Here is a 19,590-nt window from a genome sequence, read left to right as displayed (position 1 = left end):
GGTGCATTTTGAGTCTGCTTTTAAAAATATCCAAGGAGGGTGCAGACCTAACCGGTAGAGGCAGGCTGTTCCCCAATTTTTGAGGGTGGTCAGTGATATTTGAATCGCCATGATTGGAGTTCAGGTCAGATTGGTGCGGCTGTACAGATTGTCTCAAATGGTCACCAGTCAGCTTACAGAGTCAATCTTCCACTGTCACTCTCCGCTGAACTGAACTGCCATTAATAGAGCGATCCTTTATGTATCCCCTTCTGTTACCGCGGCTCTTTTTTATGATGTCACTCTGCCGCTGAAGAGCTCTGGGCTGTTTTTTATGCCCGCTGTGTATGTTGAGCCACTTAAACTCACACCTCTCTGTTTATGGGTCCCATTCTGCCTCTCTGTCCTCAGTGTTCGCTGCTCACTATCTATTCAACAGGGCCCATAAAAGCCAGCCAGTCAGCAGTGTGGGAACTCACTCCCAGGCCTCTTCATGTACTGTAGACCCCCCACGTGCGTGCGTGCGTGCGTGGTGGGGCTATTGGCTCTTATCTTCATTCTCAGCCTCTACTTTTCTAGTTCCAAGTGTGTGTGTGTGTGTGTGTGTGTGTGTGTGTGTGTGTGTGTGTGTGTGTGTGTGTGTGTGTGTGTGTGTGTGTGTGTGTGTGTGTGTGTGTGTGTGTGTCTGTGTGCGTGGGGGGGGGGGTAGACGATGTGTTTGTCCAGTGGTTGATTGTTGATTGGCTCCATCATCGCCAGCACTCCTCTCTCTGTTCTCTTCATACTTATCTCTCCTGTGGCACCACCCCACCCTGATTACTGCTCTCTGGCCTAATGGGCTGTAATTAATAGGCTTGCAGATTGCCATCTATCTTTATAGTGGGGCTGCTATCAGTGGGCGTTTTGTTACTACATGTTAGTGTTTTTCTGGAATTATCCATCATTAATGTGTCATGTTCTTAGACACATGGCTGCTACTGAAGTTTCTTTGCCACGGGCCGTTTGGCAGCGATATCCCCCCACTCCCAGAAGCTGCTCTTTTTTTTTTTTTTTTACTTAAACCCTCCCAAAAGATATTGCTGTTGTTTACTGCTCTAAATTTATGCATCCACAAAACACATAGCTGGAATGCCTTTGAACGTGTCTGTGCAACACGGAAATCCTTCCCCTCTTCAGATACCCGGTGAGAAGGAGGGAAGCTCTTAGGGAGCACACCTGTGCTTGTGGCCATGGTAAATTCCTGCATAACTTTCCACTTCAGAGTTGTGGGGTTGGATGGCACTGGTGGTGGGGAGGACATTGGTCCGGTCCTGTCCGCTTGTAGATCCTGACCCTGGGCTATGCCCCCCTCCGCGCGCCCTCCCCTACCCCTTCCTGCCTGTCCTGTGGACCTGAAGCACAGGAGCTAATAAGAGCCCCAATCCTTACAAACCAGGGTCAGTTACTAATGTCCACTGCAAGTCCAGACAGCCAGCAGGCCATAAAATTCTTATGTGGTCAAACTTAAATGTGAAGGTTTACTTTTAGCATTTTACTGGTTGCTGCATGAGCTGTCGTTTGACGTATGAGCACTGTTCTGGTTTCCAAGGAAGGCAGTAGTACCCCCTAGCAATGCAGAAATTTGGGTTGAGTTCAACAGTTGAATTGGTCTCATATATTCTGTGTTGTTGTTTTTGTAGTCTATTTTCATTGATTGGTATATGGATTAGTTAGATTAGCTGGACATTGTAATTTGTAAATGCATACATTGGTGTTCTCACACAGCAAAAGAGAGCGCATAACTGGATCCTTACAGATACATTTTTACTCTCATTAACACTCAGGATTTTGCTGTATACTTATGCAGATTTTCTTTTCCTCCGCCATGTCCTGTTCTTCACCTCTTCGTTGGACCTGTTCCTGAACGCAGGTAAATACATTTATTCACTCCCTGTAAAAAATACCCCTCTAGGAATATTCCTATGCTAACATGCACTCAGTGCCATTAAACAAACAACATCATACCATCATGGAATAAAAAAATTAAAAAAACTGACACACGCACGCACGCACGCACGCACGCACGCACGCACGCACGCACGCACGCACGCACGCACGCACGCACGCACACACACACACACACACACACACACACACACACACACACACACACACACACACACACACACACACACACACACACACACACACACACACACACACACTCTCTGTCCGATCTCTGACCCTTTCCTCTCCCATTGTCCCACGCTGAGACCTCATATCTTTTACCTCTTTGTCACTGAGAGACTGTTGTAGCCCCAGTGTCCTATGATGGGGTCAAACCAGGGCACACTTGAACTCCCACCAAAATAACCCAGGTCACCGGAGACAACATTTGAACTGGATTTGACCTATTAGACACTATAGTTGGTCTGTCTTCTTATGTTTACTGCTCTTTCACACTTTTCTCTCTCTAGCGCACACTCACACTCACTCACACACACACACACACACACACACACACACACACACACACACACACACACACACACACACACACACACACACACACACACACACACACACACACACACACACACACACACACACACACACACACACACACACACACACACACACACACACATTCTTTATTTTACTTTCTATTGCCCTTCAGTGTTAAGATAAATGTCTAATGGCTGCAGTGGTTCAAAGCTGTAGTCAACTGTAGTTAGAGGACGGTTCCCATGCAAACAGAAAGCTGTTCTTATGGAGGTGTTAAGCTATAGATGGGGCTATAAAGGCTCTACAGTAGTCACTGAAAGTCATGGTTATGTGTGGCATTATGGGGGCGGGGGGCTGAACAATGCTGTAATTAGCTCATAAACAAAGGGAGGGGGAGATCAGAGGGGGCAGTCAGGCGTCCCACTCCTTTGAGCTTCGCAAACAAAGCCCCCTGTCCCCCCGTGCTTGTTGTGTCTCACCGCGAGGTGCTTCCTGACAACATGAAAGACTCACATTCCAAATAGAGGCCCGGGCGAGAGACGGAACCCTGTACGTCCCCACCTCCACTCGTCTCTCTCTCTCTCTCTCTCTCTCTCTCTCTCTCTCTCTCTCTCTCTCTCTCTCTCTCTGCTCGATGTTGACATTGCTCCTCCGCTCAACCCTCCAGTGTGTGTTTGGGTCCCCGTGGCGACCGCCAGGGCTTTCATCTCTCCTTCTTTAACTCTTGCGTCCGTGACTTTGGGGGTCTGTCTGTTTTATTGCTCCCTCTTTGTTTGTGCACCGACGGTCTGACACACCGCTGGGAGGCTGTCAGGATGTGCTCTCCACACACACACACACACACACACACACACACACACACACACACACACACACACACACACACACACACACACACACACACACACACACACACACACACACACACACACACACACATCATCATCACATGTTTGTGTTCATCTATGGAAGCTGTCAAGGTGCTTCAAGGTTGCGCATGCAGACAGGTGGAATGTGTGTGTGTGTGTGTGTGTGTGTGTGTGTGTGTGTGTGTGTGTGTGTGTGTGTGTGTGTGTGTGTGTGTGTGTGTGTGTGTGTGTGTGTGTGTGTGTGTGAGACAGAGAAAGAGACAGTGAGAGGTAGAGAGCGATAGAGAGAACATGCATGTATATGTAAAAGTGTCATTGTGGGTGGGCTTTTTTGTTTACACTTGAGAACATGAAGGGTTCGTATTTATGTGTTTAACTGTGTGTGTGTGTGTGTGTGTGTGTGTGTGTGTGTGTGTGTGTGTGTGTGTGTGTGTGTGTGTGTGTGTGTGTGTGTGTGTGTGCGTGCGTGCGTGCGTGCGTGCGTGCGTGCGTGCGTGTGCACGACGCCTCCTAAAGAAAACACAAGCCGACTGCCACCTGAGGACGGCTTGGCAATGGGTCAGAGGCGATCCCTCCACTTGTTTGTGTGAATGTTATCATCTTCTGTTTCCTGTCAAAACAGGAAATGACACAGGCAAAAAAGAGAGGATAGGAAAGTGCTACGCGCCTTGATGCGTGTGTTGGCTGGAGGTCCATGCAGCCCTCCGTGACAGTGACCCCGCCAGGTCAGGAAAAACAGACCCATTCAGGGCGTGACCCGCAGTGGGGGTACTTCACTGCGTTATTTTTATCACTTTCACAAAACGCAGGGAGGGACCCTTTTTTCCCCTCCCCAGCTGTTGACACAGTCCTGGGCCATTCTTCCTCCAAAACAGAGACCCTGCCGCAGACAGAGGTAGACCTGGACAAGTCCCATCTAGCTGCGTCCCCTTGGCTGGCAGCCGCACATGATTCTACTCTGTTTAGGAAAGGAAATCCCCTTTTGGCATTTCGTTAATCATTAAAGCGAGTCCCTCTTATTTTTTTCGTGAGTGATCCTTTGACCTCGGCGCACAATGCCTTTTTCCGTCACGGTAGGAATGGCTGTGTGATTTTATCCATCCATCACACCTATCCATTAATTCATTGCCAACAGGAAGACAGCCCCTCTTTCCACACACCTAGTGGGTTAGCATCCACTGTGTGGCTGTGCTGTTTACAAGGCTGTAGCATAAAACACGATGTACATTCCAGACACTAGAGTTATCTATCAGGGTGATGCAGGCAACAGCTTATTGCTGATCGTATGGAATGTACAAGCCTTGTAAGACAAAGGAAGGAAAGCATTACTATTGGGGAGGTGCCGACCACGTGAAGAGATCATGTTTAAAAGATGAAGCAGTCGTGTAGCCACACATTTATTACGAAAAAACACGTTTATTTTGTGTTGGTTTTGCTTAACCACTCAAACCCTATATCTTGTCCGTGGTCCCCACTGGGTCTGTACTTGGGCCCCCTCCTTTTTTCCCTCTACAACAAACCCAGAATGGGATGCTAGGGTTCATGTGGTTAATACATTTGTATTGCAGAGTTGGTACAAGTGTGCAACTGCTTCATATTTTTTAAACGTAATGTACAAGCTGCATGGTCTGCTTCCATATGGCTAAATGAGAAGGCACGGACAGGCATGCCGCACCTTAAACAGCTGATTAGGGAGTCTGCTAATTATTGACTGGTAAGAAATGATAACCATTGACCTGCTCTGCGCTGCTTTAGGAGCCACTAAAACTGAGAGCTGCTCCTGTGGAATGCTGGGAGCTGGGAGGTAGTCCTCACTCAGGCTTTTTATGGGGTTCCCATTAAAAACGACTGCTTGTACAAGAATGCCATTGTTAGACTAGCCACTATACTAGCAGACCAGATTGCACCTGAGTGGAGGTTTGTGCTCATGCTTTACCAGCGGTTTGTGTAAATTGTATGAGTCAATCGGCCATACTGGTTCACAGTAAACTCCTCAGTGTTTATTTTACTCAGAGAGTACAGAAATAGAACCGAATGGACCTGTGAAGGCCCATTTGGTTCCGTTTGTACACTCTCAGAGTTCATGGAAAACTTCACAGATTTTCAACCTTCTGATGTGAGGAGTGTGGCAAAAAATAATGTAATGCTGAAATGATTATGTCAAACGTGTCACATTGTGACACATTGGCATTTAGGTTGAAAATCGGCAAAGTGATTCCTTCAAATGAACACTGATAATCTTTCTGTGTTGAAGAGCTATAATAGCCATAATTTCTTCTTGGTGAAGAATACAATTCCTGGATGTAACATCTGACATCTTAGTCAGTTTTGAATTGATTGATAAATAATTGAACGTGAGGGCAGCTTCCATCAGCACATCGGTGTGTCTGGGTGGCGGTCAGGTAGCACTGGTGGCCTGCTCCTTTCTCTGTGACCCAGATTAAGACGTGGCGTGTGTTTGCTGACTGGGGTCGATGTCATCAGCGAGGAGGTCAGAGTTCATTTGTCTTCCTGACAGACTTTGAGGTGGCGTTGCAGCGCTCCAGCAGAAGGCCACACGGATGCTGACCTCCATGAGCCGCACAATTAGTTACCCTTTGACCCCCACAGTCCCACAATCAAACCCTGAGCACGGACAGAGCATGCTTCTGCATCCCTAGACCCAATTTACATCCAAGTGTGTGTGTATGAGTGTGTGCGCACGCACGTGTGATTGTGAGTATTTCTGTGCGCACGCATGTGTGTGGGTGTGTGTCTGCAATGCATGCGCTTGTGCATGCATGTAATGTGTACATGACATGTCAGGTCATTACCAAACTCATTTTTATGTTTTCAGCTTCAGGAGGCATTGATGTAGTGTGTGATTTGGTCGGACATGAGGTAATAGCACCGAACTCCTAGCTCCCACTCCAGTGTTCTGCATGAAATTAGTAGAACAAAGCGATCAGCGCTGGAATGCATAAACAGGAACACCCTGGGCCTGACATGATGCTATATCTGGCTAACTGTTCTTCTGGAGTCATAAATATATAAAAGATCTATTACTCTGCATCATGGTGAATGGAGGCTGGCTGCTGTGGTCTGGAGAGCCCTTCCTCTGCTTGAGTGAGGATTGTTATTTCACTGCTTTGTTCCTCAGGCTCTTAAGTGCAGTAAAAAGTCTTACATCAGAGTAGGACTCCGAGGTCATATAGAGACAGACAGACTGAGACAAATGCCATTGTACCCTTGAGCAAAAGGTATAAATCTGGCCCCAGAATCATATGCTTTCCGATTTTACTTTGGTTTGCCATGTTCCATTTTGCATGCTGTACAGGTGTGCTTGCTGTGCACTTGCACCAAAATAGCCCATCTACAAGCTCACAACACGTCGCAATGCGACAGGTAGATGGGCTATTTCTGCAGTGTGGGGCACTGTGTTAGACCAAATTATAAATCAGGCTTTATTAGTGTGTTTCTGTGTGTCACAGCCAAGGTAAGCTCTGTGACATAAGGGACGTGGTGAGCCCTGGGAGGAGGCAACAACAGCTTGCATTCCAAATACAAAGCTGCCAACAACTCCAAGGCTATGGTGTTGTGATGAGAGAAGATGATGGCTGCCATGTCTTTGTATGTCTGCCCACGTTTTTTGTGTCCATGAGGTGAGAAGAGAGCACTTTTGTAAAGCTGTAATTTGCTCTGCAGAGTCAGCCCGACAATCATAAAGGCCTCTTAGTTCCTTCGTGTCCTCTTTTACTGAGATTTGTCCAAACCTCTGAGCGCATGAAAAGGCTTCTTCAGACAGGTCGGTCCATGGTCTGCAAAGTCTCAATAAATACGAATTAATCTGCTCTCTCCTGTTTCTGACTGAAGGTGCCCGAGAAGCAACAGATTTTCTTTATTATTTCTTTCTGTATAATGTCCAGAATCACAAATAGTGTATTGAAGATGTTCGACGTTTGTTTTATTAATTCTGTTGCAATGAAACCAAAGGCAAATATGCATGTCTACATATATATATACAGTATATATATATATATAGCTCAGCGATACAGTTACAGTTGTACCTTCTCAGAGTCTGCATTTTACTGTGTATTTAGCAGAAAAATCCTCATCTGTCCTTTTCTGCCAAACTAGCCCAAACTAATCACTACCAGCTCATTTAAATGTTAAGTGAAATGCTTGATTGGCCTCAAGGCCACGTTTGCACTATTCCATTATTCCTGCAAGACAAAGTGGCAAAATGTGCATACAAACCGCTCATGATAAGCAATGATTTCTCAGACTCAAAATGAACATTCTTTGCAGGCAGTAAGTGGATTACTGCTAGCTAGCTGTTCTTACCCCAGACAGTTCAGCCTACATCCTTATCTTTCTGAGATTCAATTCACTGTCGTCTAGACATCTCAATTAGCACAAAAAAACAACAACCAAATACTGGTTATTAACAGCAGGGCTTATCTCAGTATGTTTCCCAATAAATACTCTTACCAGTGCCTGGTCCTCCTAGATGGACAGTTTTCCATTAATAGTTCCCTCTTTTGCCAAAAGCCCTGAACTGATGGTTACATTTTTTTCTATTATTAGCCATAATTGTGCTCTCTGAGAATCCATTGGGATGGTAATGGTCGTCTTTCATGATTAATTAATATTTCCCCCAGTCTCTGCTGTACCTATGATGTCGCACAAGGTTGGTTCTGTCACTTGCAACTCTGTTGTTCCATTGTTCTGCTCACATGCCGCAGCTTTGTGGAGACACAAAGGATGTCACTCTCAGAGATAATGCGCTGCTGGCAGGGAGGAGATGGAACTGGAAGGCTCAGAGCAACCCCTCACCTTGGCTCAGGGAGAATTGTGCCCTGCTTTGTGAGCTGAGACAAAATGAGAGACACTATAACCTTTGGTTTCCAATGCCACCATTGCTTGTTTATGCCATAATCTCTACATTGTTAGAACCTTAGTCAGTTAGTGTGTCATTCTCATATCCACACTGGCAAATGGGTAGCAAAGGGAAAATGGTGATATCAGTAAAAAAAAAAACGTATGATCGACAATAAGCGCTTACTGTGCCTAATTATGTGCCACCTCCACACCTCCAGAACAACTCTATAGCATAAGCCTATATCCTGGTAGAGAGAAAGAGGTTGCCTGAAACTCGTGCAACATTTAAAAAAGTTGAATATTTATCCGCATGGCAGTTTGCCAGCATAATTACTGTACCGTCCATTCCACAGGGGGAAGTGGAGAGAATAATTGTAGTAGGATACTCAACATTTCACCTTGTCGTCACTTCCATGCAGCTCTACTCTGACGGCAGGGAGTGGCGAGGATGAGGAAATATTTATTTTTCACACAGTCACCACGACTTCCATGAATGAAAATGTGCCATTGTAATAAACTGAAGGTGATTCAAGACAATTCTTTACACAGATTTCTACTGTGTGACTGTGTGTTGTTGCTAACATTCACAGAAAATAGCTAATTTACAAGCTTACAACGCGTTAAAACACGTTGTGAGCTTGTAGATTAGCTATTTTTGGTTAAGGGATTGGTGTAGAGGCAAAATAGGACGGGGGTAAGTATAGACCCCTGGGGGACAGTAGTCAACAAATTATATTGGTAAAATGATACAGTCTGGTAGTACAGGTGATGTGTAGCACACTAGCAGGAAATGTTTCCCATGATAGGGATAGATCTGCAGAATGCCTTATGCAACACGCTCTGTTTGAATATGACTCACTCCTTTTGCATATTTATTCAATAATTATCCATTCACTTGTGTATTTCAGTGTTCGCTTATGCTGCAGTTTATGAGATGCGGATTACTTCCTATAACCTTTAGCAGTTGTATTTTTTTCTCCCCAAACCAATTGCAGAAAGGGAGTGTTCCCTCAAATCCTTCACTAGAACAGAACCACCTAGTAAATGGAGCTCAAGATGTGGGACAGTTTAATCAGACCAGGGAGGCAGGTGGTCATCATCACTCTACGTATGTAGACTGATTGGGGGGAATGAAGTACATTTGGCTTGCTTGAATAGAATACTTATTCGGTAGCTATTGTATCTGCATTCTCTTCTTTGCCTGTAAAGGAACTGGAGTGGGCTCTTTTAGACAAAAATAGATCTCTCAACAAGTGCCAGTGCATGGCACAGAATACTGATGGTTTGAATTAGGGCACATGCTGCACGGTAACAAGGATGCTATAAGTGAATGGAACAGAGTTTCAACAATTTGGACTTGGATATTAAAATCCACAGCGTTCCCCACCCCTCTCTAACTTCTCTTTCTAAGTGGATGTATTTTGGTGAAACGTGACAGCTGTGAACCTTTTGCATTTGGAGGGGCGGACTCCGATAATTCGCTACTTTTCATTAATTGTTTGCTCCTAGCGAATGTTCACCATCTTTCACTTCCTCAACCTCCCTCCTCACTTACCCTCCCTTCACCTGGCTCCTGCTTTCACCAGCTTGTCTGTTGAATTTTTCATTATTTACTCATTCAAGTTTTGTTTCAGCAAAATCAGCCTGCATGGCGGGGTGGGAAAAAAGATAACTACCTTGAGAGTTTTCTACAGTCGGAGCTGAAAATCAGCCATATACTAATTAGAGGGTGCACACTAGTTGGAGAGAGAAGGCATAAACATAATCCTCTGTCTCCAGTGAGATCAGCCGCAGAATGTAACCTCTGCTGGCTGCCTTGCCTGACTTTCTCCGCAACGGTTGTAGTCGGGTGAGAGGCAGATTTCTTGGGGAGACAGAAACATTCTGTTTAATCCTTCTACAACTTTATCGACTTTATCGACTGATTCAGCTGGACACATGATGGATTTTTTCCCTACTATACTAATGAGAAAAGTTTGGATGGAAAACCTCTGTTGTGGTGTGCTCTGCAACACTCAGTGAAACACTCAAGCCAGTGGACTCTATAATTGATTACAAGTGGATATGAGTAATTAAAAGCCCCAAACTAAAGTAGCGACTGTATGGAATATTTGAGTTGGAAATTTCGAAGTATCTGTCACTATAGTCTGTCTGTAGAGACTGAGAGAGTTGTAGAAGAGTATCGATTTGTCTGTGTGAAGTGTATTTCTTCTATTAAGGTGAATGATTGATGTGTTTACCACTAGGTTTTGTGATGAAGATGTCTCCCTAGCAGTTGATAGAAGTCACTCTCTGTCTGGGGAGAGTGCGGGCGTTGGGCCTTCCACTCGCGCTTGCTGGACTAGGCAGACCGATGACAGCTTGACTAATCTGGGCTTGAAACACTGAAGGCTGCCCAGGATCCAGGGTGGGGAGTGAGGCTTTGGAAAGTGGGGAGGGGGAGGCGAATGAAGTCTGTCTAAACAGTCTGAAGGGAGCTTGTTTTCTTTTGTTTGCGTGAGTGAACAGGAAGAGGTAATTAACTGGCGAAGTGGCGAAAGGCTGGAGTGATAGATGGGTGAAATGTAAAGAGACAGATGGACACACAAGGGGCGAGAGTGTATAGTGTGTGCACACGCGCACACACACACACTCGCCCATTTCTCCCTCTTATGAATGAAATAGTCTAATGCTTTGTATGATTACATTGGTGCCTTAAAAGTCTATATTAGCCTTCCTTGGATAAGGGGAAGTGACAAATGGTTCAGCCATATGGGGGGTGGTGGGGCTCCCCCCCACTACCCCCTGACACATCATTATGTGAGGTCATTTGATGACACCAGGGCTCAGGGCTGTTTGGCAGAGATCCATCAGTGACGGCATTTAAGCCTTCTATGTTTAACCTGCATGACAGAATCTTTGTTTGATTTTGTGGATAAACAGTGACATGTTTTCATGGACAGCAGAAGCTATATAGGTTGTTCTTTAATTTTTGAATTGCAGTGTTTATTGTACAAGCAAGCTGAAATGAGTTGCACATAGTTGCACGGTTGTCCTAGCACAACCTATTAAAATGATTATAAAGTTTCTGGCTTTTCTGCCTTCATTGATAGTTCAAGTTAAGATGGGACAAACATTCAGTCAAAATAGCAGAACTATTCATAACGTGCTGCAAAGTGACACGCTGTGATCTTGTAGATCGGCTGTTTTTCATAGAGAGTATAGAGCTTGGGGACCCCCGTTTATATGGGGTTTAAATGGTTAAAGCAAAAGGGGATTAAAACAGTTAAGATGCAGGTGAGAACAGAATTAGGTAGGGAAGCTAAGATGAAGTGTGATTGTAGGGAATAACAGTGAGGATGGGTGAAGCCATCTTGTCTTGAGAGTGGCACTGTGGGGTGAAGCCTATTTTGCATTTCTGCAGCAGCTTGCTGTCAGTCAAAGGCAGTCAGGGACAATGCTGGTTCCACAGGAAAGCCCAGCCTCTACTACTGCATGCAGTACAAGTCTTCAGAAAGCAGGGAGATTTGCTGTCATTTAATGGAATACTAATGCATTACATTGATGCACCTCTTTAAACTCAGGTAAATATCAGACTGCAGAATTTGACGGTTAAATGTTTTATTGTGATTGTCGCCATTGAGTTAATCAGTTGAGAGTTAGGAAATGCTGCTTCTGAGATTTTTTGCAAGATTAGCAAAAACTGCAAACATTAGCTCATCTCTGTAAAGAGAAAAAGTTACTCTGCAAATAATGATATGGCAAATTCAAAGTTGGTAAGAAACATATTGCACTGTTGTTTTTTTTCACTGTGGTTTTTATTTTTATTTTCAATTGGTGTATAGCCTGTGAAACAAATGCCTAAATTACATAATGGGCATTAAGCAGGCAGAAGCGTGTCATGCTGTCATGTTATTTAATTTAATAATGCTCCAATAACAGATCCTGGATAATGCTACCTATACTGCCCACATCTGCATTTAGTGATGTTAACTCTTATTCAGAAAGTTTTCTCTGTGAGCCTTGTATTTTTTGGGAAAGCCTAAATATATGTTTATTTAACCACATGAACCCTAGCATCTCTATTCTGGGGCTAACTTTTAGAGAAAATTGCAGATCTACATGCTCACAAGTCACAACGCATCTGCAACGTGTTGTGACTGTGAGCATGTAGCTATTTTCGGCATCTAGGTTCAGTGTACAAGGGAAAAAAGGAATGGACCCTGGTCAACTAGGGTTTGAGAGACGAGTGGGTAATCGTGTCAAATCAGCACTGCAGACATCTGTTTGATGTGATTTGGTCAGTGGCCCTATTTAGTCCTCCACAGAGGTAAATAGCATGCTTGTGTGATATCCTGAGTCATTGTCTTCTCTGCCTCCAAGCAGGCAGTGGTTAAACTTAATGGCCTGTGTCCCAGATCCACTGATGGTCGTCTCGGCACTAAAAGCTCTAACCTGATATCTCATCAGATCTATGAGTCAGCCAGTGTGCTGCCGAGGCTGTCCAGCGACCCTCTGCTCCAGGGGAGGTGGGGTGAGTTTTAGCTCACTCAGAGGGCAGTCTGGTCGGTGTGGTAGACTTTGTGGGGAGAGTTGAGAAAGAGATGGGAGGGGAGAAGGGGGGGATTATACCACTGGATGTGTGCTTTTATCCTGGGAATGTAATCTGGTCTAATGCCCTGTGGTCACCCAGGGCAAGGTTAGCAGCTGTGCTCATTTTTCTCCAGTCTGCCTGTCAGGGTGAACCAAGCTACCTGTGGGAAAGGAGGGCTGGTGGAAGCTCTCGTCTGCACCCCAGTATCTAGACTAGACTCCTATGGTTTATTAGGGGTGTGGGGGGCTTGATCCCTATGAGACCCATGGGGGTGGTGAGGGAGGGGCCAACGGTGTCAGAGGTCAAGTAAACAAAGGTGGCTCCGTCTCATCCTCGTTGGGAAGTGAGGGAAGGGAAAGCTTAGAGTTGTGAGTCCTAAAAGGGCGGCGAATTTTGGCAGCTGCTGTGTGGTCTTGATTCTTTTATTTTTTGTATTTAACAAGAAATGCTGTCATAGGAAGTAGTGAGGTATTGTAATGTGGTAGTGGTTGAGAACAAAGTTTAGTGTGGAGAGGTATAAAGCAGCATGTTGTTCCACTGACTCAGAGTAGGGAAACTGCTGCCCCCCCCCCCCACTCCTTAACCCCAACCGCTACATCAATACCAGAGAAAGCTGTGAAAAGGGAAGGAAGGAATGGAAGAGTGAGTGAACAACTTAATTTGAAAGCCAACTCTCTAGAGCCGCAGTGCTTCTTGTTTTACTGCATGCTGGTCTCAGAAACATTTAGAGGACTGACGCCTGGTGAAGGTCACCGCTCTATCTGATGGGCGTTCACCGTTCACTATATAGCTAAACGCTTACAGAAACACAATGACAATTAGGATTTATTGTGGGCCTGAGCTGTTGGAATAACCTTTCAACTGACATTCACGTTACAGAAAAACAAATCACACTAATCAGGAGACCTTTGAGCGGAAACGGGGAAAAAGAAAAACTGATAAACCACCAAACTGCGAGCTGTGCCTGAATTTTCAAAATGTTCATTCATAGATGCACACTGATATCATTTCAATATTTGCTCCTTCCAACACGGGTGGGTCACTGGGAGCCTGCATGCCTGGGAAATGTCTGTTTGGCTTAACCGGAATAGAAAATGTGGTTTCCCAGAGTATTTTACTTTTAATGGAGCGTGCCTAAAAGTGTCTCTGCTAGCGTGGGGCCTCATGCATTTCAAATCACTATGACCTCCTCGTGATTTAAGCATGCTTGGCTGTATCCGGCCTGGTGCTCCACAGCAGGGTGACATCAAACGCTGAATGCAGACACGGTCAGAGGGCGGTTTTCCTTTGTGTGGTTGCAGTGGAGGTGCGTTCAAAGCACAGGAGGGGATAAAACGGGGTGTGGTTTGAGGATCATCTCTGTTTGACTTTGCCCGGCTCTGTTTGTACCCCCAAAGAAGCAATGGGGTGACTGGAGGGGGAAGAACTCACGCACATCTTTCTCCCCCGTATGTCCATCTGTTAAGTGGTTACAGCTTGTTTCCATCAGCCCCAGGGCACTGGTCCTCAGTGGTGACACTCTCATCCATCCTGATAGAAAGACAGTCGGACACGTAGCTTGCTGGTTCCCTCTCCTGGTGCTCTGGTTCTCATCATAGTTAGTGCGAGAGACAGAGATAAACCTGTGTTTCTATAAGCGGTTGCAATCTCTCTCTCTCTCTCTCTCTCTCTCTCTCTCTCTCTCTCATCTCTCTCTCTCTCTCTCTCTTTCTCTCTCTCTCTTTCTCTCTTTCTCTCCATTGCTCTCCCTGAGCACCTCCTTTCCATAATAAGGCTGTGGGATCCAGCTTCAGATTTGTCCCCAGAGTTTAACAAAGATCTTTGCTGACAGGCGGTAAACCAACACAACCACCCACCGGCCTCCACGCGAGGGCCACTCCAACCAGCCTCGCTCCACCCTTCAACCTGTCTCTCTTTGTCTCTAACAGATAGACTCACCACCGCATATGCTCTCTCTCTCTCTCTTCTCTCTCCACTGCATCAGTTATGTTCTCCCTACCCAGAGCTCAGAGTGCTAGTGTTGAAAAGCTCAGCCATCTTATATACTTCGAGCAACAATGGTTGGAGAGGCAGCGCCTAGAAGTCGCTCCACATCTCGCTGTACTCAGGAATGCTTTGAACGCTCGCATTGTGTTGATGCCAGGCATTAGATCCTCCTGAAACAAGGCTACTGTTAACACCCACTTGCACCTGTCAGTAATAGATCACATGGATAATAAAAGAAACAATATGGCTCTTGGGTGTGGTGCGTTCATGCGTCGTGCGTTTCATGTTTTCCAGTTTTATGTTTTACAAAACCTCTAGGGAACGGAGATGGTTTCTACAACCATTACATGTGAATGCCATTTCTTTGAGGGATGTGTGAAATAACACGTTTCAACCATTATGTGTGACAATGGATTAACATCATCATATCATGGACTTTGTTCTGCATGATATTTCCGTCATCATCATCATCATCATCATCATCATCATCATCATCATCATCATCACGGCCGTCAGTAGCCTTGCGGTGCTGACCCCTCTTTCACTCGATGGGGCATAAAGCGTATATGCACCTTTACAAGAGAAGGCTACTCTCTAACCTCCAGAACCCTAACAGGACAGCAGATGGCCTCAGCTTTGTGTTGCTTTTTTATTAGCTCTCCTAAATCAACACCTAACAATGCATGGAGAGAGGAAGGTACGGCCTGGACCGAGACGGAAGGGGGGATTGATTTCTTCTTCCATCTCGTTGTGGCCTGAGGTGGGCACTTGGTCGGAGGGTTGAGAAGCATGAGGGATGATGGAAAGGTGGAGCAGAAATTCTGGTTATGACTCCTCTCTTCATCTTCCTGTCTCAAAATGCATAAAGCCAGACTGAACCATGTAACTATTAGCCTGTGGTGTTTCCTTTCTCTCTCTCTTTTTCTGATTTCTCTCCCAATTCATCATAGACTTATGCCTAATTTATACGTTGTCGTATTTTGTGTCACTTGCCAACAATCTGTTATTTTTGGCGAGCGACAAAGAATAGATCAGGGTTTTGTGAAAATCTGGAGCATCTTCTGTCTTCTGTGCATAAACATCTGGCTGAAATATTACTGCACATCACACTCACGTGTACCAATATCTGGCAGCATTTAGATGTAATTCCTTAAATCTCTTTGGTATTTATACTGTAAGCCTCTTACATTGAACTGCAATGCACCATCGTTGCAATATTATAGCTCTAAGAAGATAATTGTACTTGTATGTCTGCCATTAGCCAACAACAGTCAGTAAGAGCTGTGGGGTTTTCTTCATTCTGAGCGTGTTTGGCGTTTTTTCTTGCATCCTGTCCGTGCCTGCCCAAGTGTAAAGTAAGTAGCCTATATAGTCGATCATTAACCAGAACCTCTTGGCGGTATGAGGAGAATGGGTTGATTTAATGTCAGGTCAAAAGTGAAGGTCCAATCACGGTTCTCTACCTGAATGTCTGCTATAACACTTAACACATGGCTGAACTTGCCTGGAGATGATACAGAAATCACGGAGAGATGGCCAGCAGTCAAGGTTGACTGAGTGTAATTCAAGTGCTATCTTATTTCTGTTCTCATGTGAAAGTCAGGCGTAGCGGCTCGTTCAATCAGTGGTTTTCTGTAGGATGGTGCTAAATGTTGCATGATCATTGGGTTGGACTGCTGGTGATGGCAGCTGGAAGGTCAGCTAAAAGTCGTTGTATTGAGCTGCTGTCGTAGATTTAGAGTCCCCTGTCTGTCTATGTGGGCCCTAAGTCCATTGGGCTGGCTTTATTAAGTGGCACCGCATTAACCCAGTGTGGATTGTTGTTTGCCCACTGTCTCACTCTTCTTGATCACCTCTGAGGATCCACAGAGCGAAGGCCTCGTAAACATTTATGTATGGGCTGTGGGCTTCTGTCTTAAGGCACGACTCCACTGGGCTAGAGCCTAGAACCCCTTTATGCCTCTTAAGAGACCGTGGTGTGTGCGCATGCATGTGAGCACGAGAGACGGAGACTATAATACAATCTGTGTGCATAATATGTGTGTGTTCATGCAAACGTGTTCGTCTAAAGTTGTGTGCCTACTGCACTTAAGTGTGTGAGATAAGAAATGATTTGAATAGTAATGGTTTGGTAGAGTGAGGCTGACAGCCATTTTGTCCTCTGAGTGCCTTCCAGCAGGCAATAGTTATTTTCTCACTGGAAGCCTAGTCATAATGTTTTCATGTTGGGACATATGATATGTAAATAGTATGTCCTCAGCTGTTGTCTTCTATCGGTGTCCCTCCCTAGCTGTGACACAGGCACCCTGGGGAGACTTTCCCAAGAGATTTAGAGAAAGGACATTGCCCTGCTTGTCACCCTTTCTAAAAGTGCTGAGCTCTGCACGACTGTCGTCATTCTTTATAAAGATTTACTTTTGACATTTTTATGCTTTTTTACAGATAGGTCAGTGTAGAGAGACAGTAAACCAAGGGCAGAGAGAGGAGAGATATGCCGGACAAGACAGAGGTCAGATTCGAACCCCGGTCCTCACGCTCACAAGGGGCATGTCTGACCACATGCCCACTAACTGCCTGAGGCACCAGCCAACTGTCTTAGTTCTGAAGGGATAAATAGCCTTACAAAATATCTAATGTTTGAGTTTCTGTTAGCAAGGAACGCCTAAAACTCTGCCACTAATCGCCCCTCAGTCCCATTTTCATCTTATCTCCTCACGTTGTTCAGCCTTGTCGTTGTGTGGCTTCTTGTTTGGTCTCGGGTCACTAACGGCCTCCGTGAAATGAGCACATGCCTGAGGGCCCTGATCAGCAGTCTCTGGTTGCAGGGCAGGCGAGGTAGCTCAGTCTAAACAAACAGTTGTCCTGCGGAGGAGGTGGAGGAAGTGCTTAAGTCAGGGAGTGAGGGTCCCAGAGGGAAGTCGGGGGACCACACCACTCACTGACCCACTGACTTGCCTGGATATTCAGGAAATTCTTCCAGAGAATATATTACTGAATCCACAATGTTGCATGCATAAAATCTATGGATGGGTGTATTGTATATGGTGATAATGTCCTCTGTGTGTGTTTACTCTGCAGGACCCAGGATATGCCGCCTTCATCTTTGAGCAGCTCGTTGTCCCTGGGAGCCATGACGCTGGTGGTGTCACCTGCTGCCCGGTGTGCTCCACGCCCCTCCACCAACTGAGACAGGAGGCGCTGCAGACACTCCACGCTCCTGCGGTCTCCCTCAGCCCGGACATGCCGGCTCCGCCCACCACCTCCTTCCTGGGGCAGCCTCCCAGGTTCACCGTCCCATCGTCCAACACCCCCGCAAAGCAGCTGTCGAAAGGCCACGCCCATCATATCCACACCGTCTTGCCTGGAGGCGAGCGACGCAGGGGCCTCGGGTGGCAACACGGCTCCGCAGGGCCCAAAACCAGCGTTCAGGTGACTGTCGGGGGAGGGCAGCTCACCGGGACCCTCGGCTCAGTGACCATCCAGGCCCAGCAGTACCTGGAGGGAATGTGGAGCATTTCCAGAGTCAACAATTTCCTCCCTCAGCCCAGCCCGGTACATGTCTTTATTCATATTTTTCTTCTTCGAATGGGGTCATCCTTATGAGGATTATTATGAATTAATTGGTTAAGTCATTCATTCATTCATTCATTCTTTTATTCATTTATTTTCATTCAAACCTTTATATAACCACTTGAACCCTAGTATCCCTATTCTGGGGTGAACATTTGGCGAAAACATTTTGTGGAGGGAAAAAAGGAGGGGGCCTCGTAGTATAGACCCCCCCAGTCATTGATATAGGGTTTAAGTGGTTAAGCCCTCATTTCCAACGAAAGCGAGAGTTACTATGTAAACAGAGTTAAGAAATTATGAGCTTGAGGGTTTTTTTTGTTAACAATTTGAAGAGGACAATACTCATTGAAAACAATTGCATACTGAGGTGAAATGTTTTGAAATCATCATCTTCATTTGTCTGGGGCTAATGCAAGTTTCCATCTTCAGGATAAATTGACGATAATTCCATGAAATATAGATGGTGTGGCTATTCTCCGTTGTCCTACATGCCTGTCTTTAAGTGCTCGTCAGGTCGTGTCATGTCAATAGATACGCTACATTTCAGCCCCTCAGAGAGCCCTGAGCCTCCAGAGGTTTTCTGTGCCAAAACTCTGCAGGAGTGCTGACCTCTCATTCCTCAGTAGTCAAGGAGCCTGGGTGAGCTAAGGTCAGGGGTCAGTGCAGCACTAATCTTCTGACCTCCTCCTCAAGGGCATTTTAAATGACCACCCCACGGCGTCTCCATAACTCCTTTCTCATGTGGGATAATAACGGTTAGTCACTGCTTTGTTTGATGTGTCACAGGCTGTGGAGAGTTCTGAGTGCCTCCCCTGGTGATGTGGGATTTAATGACTAATCATGCTGTACCACCAGCAACGCACTAATTCATTTATTGGCACACTCATATACAGTTCTCTTTCATTCTTCCTGCCACTAGAGACAGGCCCAGAACCATAGTAACATGTTAACCCTCATTTTCATTATAACCTAATGTTTTTCTTACGCTAATCAAAGGTGTGCTGTTCACTGACGAATCTCCTCTTGCCATGAGAGGGACATCTGGTCTTAGACCTGACTTTGACACGCCACGTACTGTGACATTCTACAGCAGACAGACTCAGTGCGCAGAACAAACTCTCCAATCATTTTCTGCAGGTGCTAACCTTTCTGCATCGGAAATGTTGAGCGGGTCCTCAATTACAGTACATTCTATTTTTTCATCTCTGTGCCAGCCATGGTTAAAACTGCAATCCATTATGGGCTTTGTTAGTGTTATTCCTTCTTTTC

General features: G+C 45.6%; 1 protein-coding gene across 1 annotated transcript in view; it reads left to right on the top strand.

Moving 5' to 3' along the window:
- kif26ab (kinesin family member 26Ab) overlaps positions 1-19,590 on the top strand; it is an 82,821-nt gene that overhangs the window by 15,420 nt on the left and 47,811 nt on the right. Inside the window, exon 3 of the mRNA XM_084045652.1 lies at positions 17,830-18,303. Within this exon, the coding sequence (XP_083901778.1) occupies positions 17,830-18,303 (474 nt within the window). The remainder of the gene's footprint in view (positions 1-17,829; positions 18,304-19,590) is intronic.

Source organism: Gymnoscopelus microlampas (assembly GCF_963454915.1).
Source record: "Gymnoscopelus microlampas genome assembly, chromosome: 20".
NCBI classification, from domain to species: Eukaryota; Metazoa; Chordata; class Actinopteri; order Myctophiformes; family Myctophidae; genus Gymnoscopelus; species Gymnoscopelus microlampas.
Note: the sequence above shows the minus strand (reverse complement) of the source record. Positions and strands in the feature narration are given on the sequence as shown.